The 16,017-nt window shown below is 45.4% G+C and overlaps 3 protein-coding genes across 4 annotated transcripts in view; 2 read left to right on the top strand and 1 right to left on the bottom strand.

Moving 5' to 3' along the window:
- LOC144495901 (solute carrier family 25 member 32-like) overlaps nt 1–9,707 on the bottom strand; it is a 35,621-nt gene extending 25,914 nt beyond the window's left edge. The window contains exon 1 of the mRNA XM_078216695.1: nt 9,417–9,707. Within this exon, the coding sequence (XP_078072821.1) occupies nt 9,417–9,585 (169 nt within the window). The 5' untranslated portion in view covers nt 9,586–9,707. The remainder of the gene's footprint in view (nt 1–9,416) is intronic.
- The window catches only part of LOC144495898 (frizzled-6-like), a 459,271-nt gene that overhangs the window by 136,300 nt on the left and 306,954 nt on the right, over nt 1–16,017 (top strand). The gene's annotated exons all lie outside the window — the stretch shown is intronic.
- dcaf13 (ddb1 and cul4 associated factor 13) overlaps nt 9,437–16,017 on the top strand; it is a 100,451-nt gene continuing 93,870 nt past the window's right edge. For both annotated transcript variants that reach the window (XM_078216694.1, XM_078216693.1), the window contains exon 1: nt 9,437–9,957. In XM_078216694.1, coding sequence (XP_078072820.1) covers nt 9,888–9,957 — 70 coding nt within the window. In that variant the 5' untranslated portion in view covers nt 9,437–9,887. The remainder of the gene's footprint in view (nt 9,958–16,017) is intronic.

Here is a 16,017-nt window from a genome sequence, read left to right as displayed (position 1 = left end):
AAATTGCTGATCATTTCTAATGTAGCAAATGACAAACCTACCTGCTCCAACATCCCACCCTTCCCCACCCACCAACTTGAAGCACCAAGCAGGAGAAGGCACCCTCTATTGTAAAGGAGAGGCTGACGGGTGGCCCCTATGTCGATGGAGTTGGTTTTGCCATCCAGAATAGGACATTGGATGCACTGCCAGAACTCGCAAATAATTATATCTCACCTACAGGTCAGCCATAACCAATATGCCACCATGATCAGTGTTTATGCCTCACCCTTTGACTCCAATAAAGATGTCAAGTAAAAGTTCCATGCTAACTTTGTTGAAGTCCTCACTGTCAAGAAAAGATCATCTTTCTGGGGGTTCTGATGCCAAGGTTGGCCATGACTCTGATGACTGGAGAAAGCTATTGGGGAAACCAGGGTGGGTAAAGCCAGTGCAAATGACATTCTCCTGCTGACAAAATGTGCTCAGCACTATTTCATTATAACAAACGCTCTCTTCCATCAGAAGAACAAATACAAAACCACGTTGAGGCACCCGAGATCAAAGCGCTGGCACCTCCTGGATTATGTCATTGTTCTAAATGACGTATATATCCATTCTCCTCGTGTCTGCGTGGGTTTCCTCCGGGTGCTCCGGTTTCCTCCCACAGTCCAAAGATGTGCGAGTTAGGTTGATTGGCCAGGTTAAAAATTGCCCCTTAGAGTCCTGGGATGTGTGGATTAGCGGGTAAAATATGTGGGGGTAGGGCCTGGGTGGGATTGTGGTCGGTGCAGACTCGATGGGCCGAATGGCCTCCTTCTGCACTGTAGGGTTTCTATGATTCTATGATGTGCGGGAGTGGGGGACTGATGGCTGTTGGACAAATTATTGATTTTTTCGATCGGTGATAGACATCCACCTAACACGAAGATATCACCCTTGGAGGACGAGAGGGGGGATTTAATAGTGGGAAATGAGGAAATGGCTCAAACTTTAAATAAGTTTTTTGTGTCGGTCTTCACGGTGGAAGACACAAATAGTTTACCGAATATTAACGATAGAGGGTTGGTAGGAGGAGAGGTACTCAAAACAATTAATGTTACCAGGGAGGCAGTGCTTGGTAGACTAACGGGACTGAAGGTGGACGAGTCCCCGGGCCCGGATGGAATGCATCCCAGGGTACTGAAAGAAATGTCAGAGGTAATAGTGGATGCGTTAGTGATTATTTATCAAAATTCGTTGGATTCTGGGGTAGTGCCGGCGGATTGGAAAACAGCTAATGTTACGCCACTGTTTAAAAAAGGAAATAGACAAAAGGCGGGTAACTACAGGCTGGTTAGCTTAACGTCTGTAGTTGGGAAAATGCTGGAATCCATCATTAAAGAAGAAATAGCAGGCCATCTGGATAGGAATGGTACAATTAAGCAGACGCAGCATGGATTCATGAGGGGAAAGTCGTGCTTGACGAACTTGTTGGATTTTTATGAAGATGTGACTAGTGCGGTTGACGGAGGGGAACCGGTGGATGCGGTGTTTTTGGATTTCCAAAAGGCGTTTGATAAGGTGCCTCACAAAAGGTTGCTGAAGAAGATTGGGTCACACGGAGTTGGGGGTAGGGTGTTAGCGTGGATTGGGGATTGGCTATCCGACAGGAAGCAGAGTCTCGGAATAAATGGGTACTTTTCTGGTTGGCAGATGGTAACTAGTGGCGTACTGGGGTCTCAACTATTTACCATTTATATAGACGATCTGGAGGAGGGGACTGAGTGTAGGGTAACAAAGTTTGCAGACGGCACAAAGATAAGTGGAAAAGTGAATCGTGTGGAGGGCGTAGAAAGTCTGCAGAGAGATTTGGACAGGCTGAGTGAGTGGGCGAGGATCTGGCAGATGGAGTATAATGTTAACAAATGCGAGGTTATTCACTTCGGAAGAAATAATAGCAAATTGGATTATCTAAATGGAAAGAAATTACAACATGCTGCTGTGCAGAGGGACCTGGGGGTCCTTGTGCATGAGACGCAAAAACCAAGTCTGCAGGTGCAACAGGTGATCAAGAAGGCAAATGGGATGTTGGCCTATATCGCAAGGGGGATAGAATATAAAAGCAGAGATGTCTTGCTGCATCTGTACAGGGCATTGGTGAGGCCGCAGCTGGGATACTGTGTGCAGTATTGGTCCCTTATTTGCGGAAGGATATATTGGCCTTGGAGGGAGTGCAGAGAAGGTTCACCAGGTTGATACCAGAGATGAGGGGTGTCGATTATGAGGAGAGACTGAGCAGATTGGGTTTGTATTCGTTGGAATTTAGAAGGCTGAGGGGGGATCTTATAGAGACCTATAAGATAATGAAGGGGCTGGATAGGGTAGAGGTGGAGAGATTCTTTCCACTTAGAAAGGAAGCTAGAACTAGAGGGCACAGCCTCAAAATAAAGGGGGGTCAGTTTAGGACAGAGTTGAGGAGGAACTTCTTCTCTCAGAGGGTGGTGAATCTCTGGAATTCTCTGCCCACTGAAGTGGTGGAGGCTACCTCTTGGAATATGTTTAAATCACGGATAGATGGATTCCTGATCGGTAAGGGAATTAGGGGTTATAGGGATCAGGCGGGTAAGGGGAACTGATCCACTTCAGATCAACCATGATCTTATTGAATGGCGGGGCAGGCTAGATGGCCTACTCCTGCTCCTATTTCTTATGTTCTTATCACAAGGCCCAAAGTCCAAGAGGAAGAAGATAAATGTCTCAGCCCTAAAACAGCACCAACTGAAAAGAGGAATTTCAAGTACCACTTACAACCATTCTGGAAAATAACATCCAACTCGATTCCAGACTAGTGGGTGGGATCCAATAAAGCTAACTCTACTGTGCCTACACTATTGTGCCCAAATCTTGGGTTTGAGCATTAGCGTCATCAGAACTTTAAAAAAATTCATTTATGGGATGAGGGCATCGCTGGCTAGACTAGAATTTATTCCCTTTCCCTAGTGGCCCTTGAGAAGGTGGTGACAAGCTGCTTTCTTGAATCGCTGCAGTCCCCGAGATGTGGATACATCCACAGTGCTGTCAGGGAGGGAGTTCCAGGATTTTGACCCAGTGACAGTGAAAGAACAGCAATATATTTCCAAGTCAGGGTGGTGAGTGACTTGGAGGAGAACCTCCAAGTGGTGGTGTTTCCAGGTATCTGCTGCTCTTGTCCTTCTAGATAATGGTAGTTGCGGGTTTAGAAGGTGCTGCCCAAGGAACCTTGATGAGTTCCTGCAATGCATCTTGCAGATAGCACACAAGGCTGCCACTGTTCATCAGTGGTGGAGGGATTAAGTGTTTGTGGAAGAGGTAGCAATCAAGCGGTCTTTGTCCTGAATGGCATCAAGCTTAGTGCGAGTGTTGTGGAAGCTGCACTTATCCAGGCAAGTGGATAGTATTCCATTACACTCCTGACTCATGCCTTGTGGGCGGGCTTTGGGGAGTCAGGCAGTGAGTTACTCACCACAGGATTCATAGCCTTTGACCTGCTCTGGTAGCCACAGTATTTATATGGCTAGTCAAGTTTAGTTTCTGGTCAATGGTAACCCCCAGGATGTTGATAGTGGGGGATTTAGTGATGGTAATACCATTGAATGTCAAGAGGTGATGGTTAGTCTCGTTGGAGATGGTCATTACCTGGCACTTGTGTGGTGTCAGTATTACTTGCCACTTGTCAGCCCAAGCCTGGATATTGTCCAGGTGTGGCTGCATTTGGACATGGACTGCTTCAGTATCTGAGGAATCACAAATGATACTGAGCATTGTGTAGTCATCAGCAAACATCCCACTTTTGACCTTATGATGAAAAGAACATTGATGAAGCAGCCAGAGATGGTTGGTCCTGGGAACGCCCTGCAATGATATCCTGGAGTTGAGATGATTGACCTCCAATCAGCACAACCATCTTCCTTCGTGCCAGGTATGATTCCAACTAGCAGAATGCTTGACAAAAACAAGGCTAAAATATGTGACTGCCTAGAATAAAATGAGCAGCCTTCATTGACTAGCAACAGACTGGTATTCACAGACATCTTCAACCTCTCTTTACAACAATCTGAGGTCCCTACCTGCTTCAAGAAGACAACCATCATCCAGGTACCTAAGAAAAACCAAGCAGTGTGCCTTAATGACTATCGGCCCGTGGCTCTGACATCCATCATCATGAAGTGCTTCGAAAGGTTAGTCATGGCACGAATCAATTCCAGCCTCCCAGACTACCTGGATCCACTACAGTTCGCCTATCGCCGCAACAGGTCCATAGCAGACGCCATTTCCATGGCCCTGCACTCAACCCTGGAACACCTAGATAACAAGGACATCTATGTCAAACTCCTATTTATTGACTACAGCTCAGCCTTCAACACTATTATTTCCACGAAACTCATCTCCAAACTCTGTGGCCTGGGCCTCGGCACCTCCCTCTGCAACTGGATCCTGAACTTCCTAACTCACAGACCACGATCAGTAAGGATAGGCAACAACACTTCCTCCATGATCATCCTCAACCCCGGTGCCCCACAAGGCTGTGTTCTCAGCCCCCTACTATACTCCTTATACACCTATGACTGTGTGGCCAAATTCCGCTCCAATTCGATTTTCAAGTTTGCTGATGACACCACCGTAGTGGGTCGGATCTCAAACAATGACGAGACAGAATACAGGAATGAGATAGAGAATCTGGTGAACTGGTGCGGCAACAATAATCTCTCCCTCAATGTCAACAAAATGGAGGATATTGTCGTCAACTTCAGGAAGCGTAAAGGAGAATATGCCTGTCTACATCAACGGGGACGAAGTAGAAAGGGTCAAGAGCTTCAAGTTTTTAGGTGTCCAGATCACCAACAACCTGTCTTGATCCCCCCCCCCCCCAATGCCGACATTATAGTTAAGAAAGCCCACTAATGCCTCTACTTTCTCAGAAGACTAAGGAAATTTGGCATGTCAGCTACGACTCTCACCAACCTTTACAGATGCACCATAGAAAACATTCTTTCTGGTTGTATCACAGCTTGGTATGGCTCCTGCTCTGCCCAAGACTGCAAGGAACTACAAAAGGTCGTGAATGAGCTGAATCCATCACGCAAACCAGCCTCCCATCCATTCCTTCCCGCTGCCTCGGCAAAGCAGCCAGCATAATTAAGGACCCCATGCACCGTGGACATTCTCTCTTCCACCTTCTTCCTTCGGGAAAGATACAAAAGTCTGAGGTCACTTACCAACTGACTCAAGAACAGCTTCTTCCTGCTGCTGTCAGACTTTTGAATGGACCTACCTTGCATTAAGTTGATCTTTCTCCACACCCTAGCTATGACTGTAACACAACATTTTGCACTCTCTCGTTTCCTTTTCTATGATCGGTATGCTTTGTCTGTATAGCACACAAGAAACAATACTTTTCACTGTATGTTAATACATGTGATAATAATAAATCAAATTAAATTTTAAAAAACCAGGGTGGAAAAACATCCATTACCACCATTCCACCTGATTCAATGCTCACCGCCACAAAACTTGCCACAGGAGAGAAGTAAAACTACCACCCACCCAGATTTTCCAGATCTTCGAGACAAATCTAAGAAAAATGTTGAGAACAACATCAAGTTACATTCACCAACTTGACCAAAGCATTCAACCCAGTAAATCATGAGGCTCTGTGGATCTGAAAATGTGGCTGTCCAAGAAACTTCATCCTAATGCTACAATTGCTTCATGATGATATGCCTGCAACTATCTTAAGTGGGAGGTCTGAAATGGACACCTTCCAAATCTGGACAAGGATCAAACAAAGCTATTTGATAGCCCCCATACTATTTACAATCGACCTCACCAGTGTTCAAAACATGATGTGGAGATGCCAGCGTTGGACTGAGGTAGGCACAGTAAGAAGTCTCACAACACCAGGTTAAAGTCCAACAGGTTTATTTGGTAGCACAAGCTTTTGGAGCACTGCCCCTTCATCAGGTGAGCTCAGGATTTGGTTCACAAAAGGGGCATATATAGATACAAACTCAATTACAAGATAATGGTTGGAATGTGAGTCTTAACAGGTAATCAAGTCTTTACAGGTACAGACAATGCGAATGGAGAGAAGGTTAAGTGGAGGTTAAAGAGGAGTGTCTCAAACCAGGACAGTTAGTGAGATTTTGCAAGCCCAGGCAAGTCTTGGGGGTTACAAATAGTGTGACATGAACCCGAGATACCGGATCTCAACTGGGTGCAAAACACACAGGGGAAGTAGGCAAATGTGCCCTGAAAAATCCCACAAAACCTAGGGAAATTTAATCACAGCGTAAATGAGAGAAACATCGCCCCCACACATGGAAGTGACAGAATCTGTGAGGAACTGTTCCTGCCAACATAGGCTGTTTCGCTCCTGCCAACACAGACTGTTTCTTTCTTCCATGTTTGCTGTTGTTGGCTCTATTCCATCTCACTAGTGAGCCTATCTAGAGAGAAACAGCCTGTGATTTGAGTAGCAGCAAGAAAGTAAGTGGGCAACACATAAGCCAGAACATCAGAGCGGCGGCGGTGGCACTCCACATTATCTGGGCTGCCCATCAGCTTTTCAAATCGGTCCTGAAGAACCACATCAGCATCAAAGGTAAAGCCACTAACAACCTACTGAAACATGAGTGCTAATCAGATAGATCCAGATTATCCAATTGCAGTGGTTAGCATTAGAGGATGTGGGAGCACATGTAAGTTATGTCAGATTTTTGGGTCATATCAATAGTCGGGCCATCCCTCCTGGCTGCAGGTTGGTCTGCCAAGCTGTCAATGACTCGGAAGGTGAAAGCAGCTCCACTGCAGTCTTGTGTCTCACTCTGCCACCATGCTCAAGTTTACTGTCCAAACATCTTCAATCTTTTTCTTTGGCCCTCCCTCAACCATGCTCTTTCACTTTACATACATACTTCAACAAATATTGGCAACATTATCTGAATCTTAGCTTAAAGTTGATCATTATCTACCCCCCCTCCCCTCAGACTTCCAGGATGGGGAGTTATTCTCCAAAAAATTAATAAATATCCAGAATCAACTGGAGACTTTATCTGTGGGGGGCAAAGTCCTGGTAAGTTGAACTTCCTTTGATGCCCCTCCCCCATCCACCTTGGCTTAACTTTTAAACATAGAACATAGAACATTACAGCGCAGTACAGGCCCTTCGGCCCTCAATGTTGCGCCGACCAGTGAAACCAATCTAAAGCCCATCTAACCTACACTATTCAATTACTCTTTCAAATTTAAGGCTCACATTTGTAAAACAAAATATTTATTAAAAAAGATCTTGCTTATCGTTTCCTACTGTTGTTATTAAATCAAGCAATCATGGGTTGATCTCCTCCAGGTCAATGCCAAAACAAAGAGTTGGACAACACTGGACTCTGTCCTTTTTTTTAATGTATTGACAAGTTTGTGCAATTGCAAATGGGCAAAAAAGTTTCATTCTGGAAATTATCAGAATTTTTGTATTATTTAATATGGATTCCAAGGTAAAAGATTTCATAGAATCATAGAAACCCTACAGTGCAAAAAGAGGCCATTTGGCCCATCGAGTCTGCACCGACCACAATCCCACCCAGGCCCTACCCCCATATCCCTACATATTTACCCGCTAATCCCTCTAAGCTACGCATCTCAGGACACTAAGGGGCAATTTTAGCACGGCCAATCAACCTAACCCGCACATCTTTGGACTGTGGGAGGAAACCGGAGCATCCGGAGGAAACCGACACAGACAAGAGGAGAATGTGTAAACTCCACACAGACAGTGACCCAAGCCGGGAATCGAGCCCAGGTCCCTGGAACTGTGAAGCAGCAGTGCTAACCACTGTGCTACCGTGCCGCCCTAAATACTAGGTATTTAATTTATACCTAGTCTTTGGTATGTGTGCTCTCTTATCTACCTAAAGAAGTAAATCTTTTAAAAAAAGAAATCGAGAAGCTAGTGCTACTATGTGACTGCATCACTTAATAAAGTAGCGAGAACAAAAGGGCAGCCCTTGAGAAAATCTCAAGAACAGCCCTCGGGAAAATAAAACTGATTTTGACTCCTGTCAGAATTCCAGGGTCTATTTATCTCAAAGTTCAACTGGCCTTTGGTGTCAGTATTAAAAACTTCAGATAGAAAACTCTTTAACCTCTAAAATTAAACTGACCACCATGAATATACATGATCTACAATCTGCTGATCATTGCAGTGTCTTTGTCCCACTCTGTACCAGATTTTCAAACCACTTCAAACTTGGCTTTTCCTGGAGCGCTGCCAAAACAAAACTCATGTATCAACTCATACCTGGTCAGTCAAATAGTCCACCTCCCATATATGTAGAAGGATTGACTCTGGAAAAAGTTGAGCATGTCCCACACCTTGACAGGCACCTCTCTCAAAAGTCAATCGTCAATGAGGAGATCTATCACCCCTTCTACAAAACGTGGCAATGTGTATTTGAGAACAAAGTCCACCCCAATCAACAAAAATCCTTGTGAACTGAACAGTTGTTGTCACCCGGTCCTATACTGCAGTGAGACTTGGACAGTGCATTAGTGACATGCAAGAGTGCTAGAGAAATTCCATGAGCAATGCCTCAAAGGGAATCAAAAAGTTTTAATGTCCTTCTTGAAGCCAGCTCCACAAGCATTCAGGCAAAATACTTGCAAAATCAACTTTGATAGACCAGACAGAGTCTGGATGGCCAAAACCATCTCTCCCACCACATACTAGTGGGAACAATGAAAGCATTTCAAAATCAATCTGATGAGCTCCTTGAAGCACAGCAGCACTGAGCTTAATGACTGGGAAGAATTTTCTTCCAATCATTCAGAATGGCAACAACTTGTCCATCAAGTCACTTTGAATCCCTACACCTGAATGATAAGGCAGAATGGCAACAGGGAAGAGAAAGAAGCAAGTCCTGCACCCGGATCCCACAATGTCGTGGGACATCTTGTCCCCTATTCCCAAAGATCTGTGGATCAAGTATCAGTCTGTACTATCAGATGAAGGCCCATGGCAGAAACTGACGATCCTGGGTAGGTCATAGAATTGGCCCATCGGGTTTGCACCAATTCTCTGACAGTGCATTTTACCCAGGCCCTATCCTCACATATTTACCCCGTACATCTTGGAACACTAAGGGACAACTTAGCATGACCAATATACCTAACCTGCATATCTTTGGATGTCACCCTGGGGTGGAGGAGCAGCTGACTGATGCACCATCACACATCATCCTGTCCTTCACGCCCTCATCCCCATCTCTGAGCCGCCTGCCCTAAGCCAATCTTTTCATTCTGCTCACAGGTGTCCTCCAGAACACCTGCTGACTAACCCCGTGCCTTCACAGAGTCGCTATGGCCGCTGCTGACTGTTGCTCTGGCGGAGAGACATTCGGAAGCTCGGCGCCAGGTTTTACCTGCGAACCTGATCTTGACCAGATCGAGCGGGTGCAGCACCAGCGTGGACACCACCCCGCCGCTGATGCCGGCCACCAAATTTTCATACTTCACCAGGCGGCAAAGTCTCAGCGCCGCCGCCGTCCAACTTAGATCGGGGTCGGGGGCCTGCCCGGCTCCCGAGGACATCCTCAGGGCGGCACCGTTGTTCGTTCAGAAGGACCCTGGGGAGGGAGAGACGAATGGTTCGGGGGACGGGCAGAGAAAGATCAGAGCAAGCAACCGCCGCGCACGCGCCCAACGGCGAGCGCGCTGACGTAAATCCCCTGCGTGATGACGTAAGGCACGATCCTGTTCGCACTCCAGTACGCGTGAACGTCAGCGCGCACGGGGTGGTCAGGTGACCCTGAGGCCGCCTCCTGCCCCAATCCATTGTGGCACGGAGCGGGCGGGATTTAAACGCAGGCGGGTGAAGCTGACCTGTTTTTAGGATGAAAGTTAAAATCCTGTGCCGGAACCCGGACGATTATGTGAGGGAAACGAAAAACGACATTCAGAGAGGTGAGTGGCTGACGGCGCTCCTTATCTCACGGCAACCGGCCTGGTGGTGAAAGTTTGCAGCGTTTGTAACTCTGGGCCCAGCTCCACATGTGCCCTGTGTCTGGGAGGCCTCGGCAAAAGGGCACTGGGAAGGTTCGTTATTACAGTACACGGCTGGACGAGTGACTAGCTGCATGGTCGGCATTCAGCCTTCAAGTTTCTAAATGTCCAGATCATCACATCAACCTGTCCTTGTCTTTCCACAGTAAGACTTTTAACAACAACAAAAGTCCAACAGGTTTATTTGGTAGCAAATGCCATTAGCTTTTGGAGCGCTGCTCCTTCGTCAGATGGAGTGGGTTGGAGTGTCTTTCCACGCCAATCCAATAGTTAAGAAAGCCCACCAATGTCTCTACTTTCTCTGGAGGCTAAGGAAGTTCAGCATCTCCGCTACGACTCTCACCAACTTTTACAGATGCACCATAGAAAACATTATTTCTAGTTGGTAGCTTGGTATGGCTCCTGCTCTGTCCAAGACCGCAAGAAACTACAAAGGGTTGTGAAGGAAGCCCAGTCCATCACTCAAACCAGCCTCCCACCCATTAACTCTGTCTACATGTCCCGCTGCCTCAGAAAAGCAGCTTGTGTAATCAGGGACCACTCGCCCAAACATATTCTCTTCCATTGGGAAAAAGATACAAAAGTCCAAGGTTACATACCAACCCACTCAAGAACAGCTGCTGCCATCAGACCTTTGAATGTACCTACCTTGTATTAAGTTGATCTTTCTCTATACCCTAGCTATGACTGTAACACTACATTCAGCACCCTCTTCTTTCCTTCTCTATGAATGGTATGCTTTGTCTGTATAGTGTGCAAGAAACAGTACTTTTCACTGTATCTGAATATATGTGACAATAATAAATAAAATAAAATCAACCTTATTCTGGGGCTGGTGGAAAGGAGACATCCCAAAAATGGCAACCTATTCGCAGGATTTGAATTATTATTGTCACATGTATTGGTATACAATGAAAAGTATTGTTTGTTGTACGCTATACAGACAAAACATTCCATTCATAAAGTACATAGGGGAGATGATAGATGTCAGAGCCACCAGGCGGTAGTCATTAAGACACGCAGCTTGGGTTTTCTTTGGTACAGGGATGATGGTCATCTTCTTGAAGCAGGTAGGGACTTCCGATCGGTGTAAGGAGAGATTGAAGATGTCAGTGAATATCCCCAACAGCTGGTCCACGCAGGATCTGAGTGCTCGTCCAGGTATCCCATCCAGGCCAGTCACTTTCCGAGTGTTGACTTTGAAGAAGTCCGATCTGACGTCTGTGATGTTGACCTCGGATATCGGTTTGACCATGACTTCCAGGGCAGAAGGTGTCCTCTCGCTGACCTCTTGTTCAAAACGGGGAGGGGTGCATTGTTGCTGGCATTCTATATGCCTTCATTTTGTAGCCTGTTACGTCTTGCAGACCTTGCCATAATCGGTGGGAGTCCATGTGGCTAGCCTGGGACTTTAGTTTGGTCTGATACTGTCTCTTGGCATCTTTGGTCCTCTGTAGATTGTGTCTGAGATGAACAAAGAACAATACAGCACAGGAACAGGCCCTTCGGCCCTCCAAGCCTGCACCGATCATGTGTTCCTAACTAGACCATTCGTTTGTATCCCACTATTCCCAGTCTGTTCGTGTGGCTATCTAGATAAGTCTTAAATGATCCTAGCGTGTCTGCCTCAACCACCTTGCTTGGTAGTGCATTCCAGGTCCCCACCACCCTCTGTGTAAAATACGTCCCCCACATATCTATTGAACCTTGGTCGCCTTACCTTGAACTTGTGACCCCTTGTGTTTGTCATTTCTGACCTGGGAAAAAGCTTCCAACTGTTCACCCTATCTATGCCCTTTTTATAAACTTCTATTAGGTCACCCCTCAACCTCCGTCTTTCCAGGGAGAACAACCCTAGTTTACTCAATCTCACCTCATAGCTAATACCCTCCATATCAGGCAACATCCTGGTAAACCTTTTCTGCACTCTCTCCAAAGCCTCCACATCCTTCTGGTAGTGTGGCGACCAGAACTGGACGCAGTATTCCAAATGTGGCCTAACCAACATTCTATATAACTGCAACATCATATGCCAACTTTTATACTCTATGCCCCGTCCAATAAAGGCAAGCATGCCATATGCCTTCTTCACCACCTTCACCACGAACTATGGAGATCAGAGAGTCACCACTCTCTGGGTGAAGAAATTTCTCCACCTCCGTCCTAAAACGTTTACCCCTTATCCTCAAACCACAGCCCCTAGTTTTGGACTCACCCACCATTGAGTACGTTCTTTCTGAATCCACCCTGTCTAATCCTGTTAGAATTTTATACATTTCTATGAGATCCCCTATCACTCTTCTAAACTCCAATAAATATAATCCTAACTGGCTTAGTTTCTCCTCAAATGACGAACCTGCCATCCCAGGAATCAGCCTGATAAACTCTCGCTGCATCCCCTCTATAGCAAGGATATCCTTCTTCAGATAGGGACACCAAACCTGCACACAATACTCTAGGTGTGGCCTCACCAATTACAGTTTAAAAAAAAAACCCTATTCCTATACTCAAATCCTCTTGCTGTGAAGGCCAACATACCATTTGCCGCCTTTACTGCCTGCTGTACCTGCGCACTTACTTTCAGCAACTGATGCACAAGGACACCAAGCTCTCGCTGAGTATCTATCGCTCTCAACTTACACCCATGCAAAAAATACCTTGCCTTTCTATCATTGCTACTGAAGTGGATAACCTCACATTTATCCACCTACTCCATCTGCCATGCACATGGGCCAAATAGTCACATTCTATGCTGTAACAATTCTATTCTATGACTTCAGTCCAAACATTCAAAAGATTGTGCCAGGAAAGAAAACATCAATTGTGGTGAAGTTACAAGAATCTGATCAGGATCAGTGATCAAGTATTTGAGCAAGCATGAGGCAATCAGTGAATCAGCGTAGATTTGTTAAGGTTGGTTCATGTCGAACTGATCGAGTTGAATTTCTGTGGTTGTCTAACGTGGTTATGACTGACTTCCAAAAGGTGTTTGAAACCCTGTTACCTGGGTGGGTGTGAAGTACCTGCCTGCTTCCATTTTTGTTTTGTCTTATTGTAGACAGATATCCACCTGCATTAGTTTCTCTTCTTCTACATCATTACCTCTGGTGTTCCCCAAGGATCAATTCTTAACACCTTTCTATTTCTCATTTACATGCTGCCCCTCGGAGACATCATCTAAAAACATTAGTTCTTAGTTTTCACTTGAAAGCTTATGACACCAAGCGCTGCCTCACCCTCTCTCAACAATGTCACTGGCGCTGAAGTATCAAACTGATTGTCCGACTCCAGTTATAAGCTCCTATCCAACTCCAGTACTACATGCTATAAGCACTTATCCAACTCCAGTACTACATGCTATAAACTCCTGTCAGATTCCAGTACTAAATGCCATAAGCTGTGTTCTGTAACTACTATTTCATCCCCCTCCCTGCCAACTGTCTGAAGCTGAGTCTTGGTCTCATATTTGACAGTGAGATGAACTTCCAACCTCTCATTCAGTGGTTCAGTGAAAGTGCAGGAGGACACGCCAGGAGCAGAACCAGGTACACAGAATAATACGGTGTCAACCTGGTAAAGCTATGGCACACGACTATTTGCATGGCAAGCAGCATGCAATAGGCAGAGCTAAGTGACCTCACAATTAATGGATGAGCTCTAAGCTCTGTTGCCTTGCCACATCCAATCATGAATGGTAGTGGACAATTAAACAACTAATCTGAAGCTGAAGAGGTTCCACAAATATCACCATCATCAATAATTCACTCCTCCTGGGTGTCACACCCAGCAGTAAGATCAATTGTGGTTGTTGGAGGTTAAACATGAGGCCCAGGGCATTGCCACAGGGGCGACATAGTAGTTAGCACTGCTGTCTCACAGCACCAGAGAACCAGGTTCGATTCTGGGTAAGATGCTCTTTCAGAGAGTTGATGCAGACTCGATGGGCCAAATGGCCTTGTTCTGCACTGTAGGGATACTATGGAGGTCCCCAGGGTTTTCCTCCATCATAATAGAGTCATAGAGGTTTACAGCATGGAAACAGGCCGTTCGGCCCAACTTGTCCATGCCGCCATTTTTTAAACCCCTAAGCTAGTCCCAATTGCCCACATTTGGCCCATATCCCTCTATACCCATCTTAGCCATGTAACAGTTTAAACACTTTTTAAAAGACAAAATTGTACCCACCTCTACTACTACCTCTGGCAACTTGTTCCAGACACTCGCCACCCTCTGAAAAAAATTTGCCCCTCTGGACACTTTTGTATCTCTCCCATTTCACCTTAAACCTATGCCCTCTGGTTTTATACTCCCCTACCTTTGGGAAAAGATATTGACTATCTAGCTGATCTATACCCCTCATTATTTTATAGACCTCTATAACATCACCCTTCAGCCCTTCTACACTCCAGATAAAAAAGTCCCAGTCTGTCCAGCCTCTCCTTATAACTCAAACCATCAAGTCCCGGTACCATTCTAGTAAATCTCTTATGCACTCTTTGTAGTTTAATAATGTCCTTTCTATAATAGGGTGACCAGAACTGTACACAGTATTCCAAGTGCGGCCTTACCAATGTCTTGTACAACTTCAACAAGATGTCCCAACTCCTGTATCCAATGTTCTGACCAATGAAACCAAGCATGTCGAATGCTGCCTTCACCACCCTATCCACCTGTGACTCCACTTTCAAGGAGCTATGAACATGTACCCCTAGATCTCTTTGTTCTGTAACTCTCCCCAACGCCCTACCATTAACTGAGTAAGTCCTGCCCTGGTTCAATCTACCAAAATGCATCACCTCGCATTTATCTAAATTAAACTCCATTTGCCATTCGTCAGCCCACTGGCCCAATTGATCAAGACCCATTGCAATCCGAGGTAACTTTCTTCACTGTCCACTATGCCACCAATCTTGCTGTCATCTGCAAACTGACTAACCATGCCTCCTATATTCTCATGATGTGGAGATGCCGGCGTTGGACTGGGGTAAACACAGTAAGAAGTTTAACAACACCAGGTTAAAGTCCAACAGGTTTATTTGGTAGCAAAAGCCACACAAGCTTTCGAGGCTCTAAGCCCCTTCTTCAGGTGAGTGGGAATTCTGTTCACAAACAGAATTTATAAAGACACAGACTCAATTTACATGAATAATGGTTGGAATGCGAATACTTACAACTAATCCAGTCTTTAAGAAACAAAACAATGGGAGTGGAGAGAGCATCAAGACAGGCTAAAAAGATGTGTATTGTCTCCAGACTGTCTTGTCTGGAGACAATACACATCTTTTTAGCCTGTCTTGATGCTCTCTCCACTCCCATTGTTTTGTTTCTTAAAGACTGGATTAGTTGTAAGTATTCGCATTCCAACCATTATTCATGTAAATTGAGTCTGTGTCTTTATAAATTCTGTTTGTGAACAGAATTCCCACTCACCTGAAGAAGGGGCTTAGAGCCTCGAAAGCTTGTGTGGCTTTTGCTACCAAATAAACCTGTTGGACTTTAACCTGGTGTTGTTAAACTTCTTCCTATATTCTCATCCATATCATTAACATAAATGACAAATAACAATGGACCCAGCACTGATCCCTGAGGAACACCGCTGGTCACAGGGCTTCAGTTTGAAAAACAACCCTCTACAACCACCCCCTGGCTTCTGTCATCAAGCCAATTTTGTATCCATTTAGCTATCTCACCCTAGATCCGATGAGATTTAACCTTATGCAACAACCTACCATGCGGTACCTTGTCAAAAGCCTTGCTAAAGTCCATGTAGACAACATCAACTGCACTGCCCTTATCTGCCGCCTTGGTTACCTCTTCAAAAAACTCAATTAAATTTGTGAGACATGATTTTCCACTCACAAAGCGATGCTGACTGTCCCTAATCAGTCCTTGCGTCTCTAAATGCCTGTAGATCCTGTCTCTCAAAATACCTTCCAACACCTTACCCACCACAGATCTGAG

This window comes from Mustelus asterias, chromosome 7 (assembly GCF_964213995.1).
Source record: "Mustelus asterias chromosome 7, sMusAst1.hap1.1, whole genome shotgun sequence".
In the NCBI taxonomy this organism is placed as follows: domain Eukaryota; kingdom Metazoa; phylum Chordata; class Chondrichthyes; order Carcharhiniformes; family Triakidae; genus Mustelus; species Mustelus asterias.
Note: the sequence above shows the minus strand (reverse complement) of the source record. Positions and strands in the feature narration are given on the sequence as shown.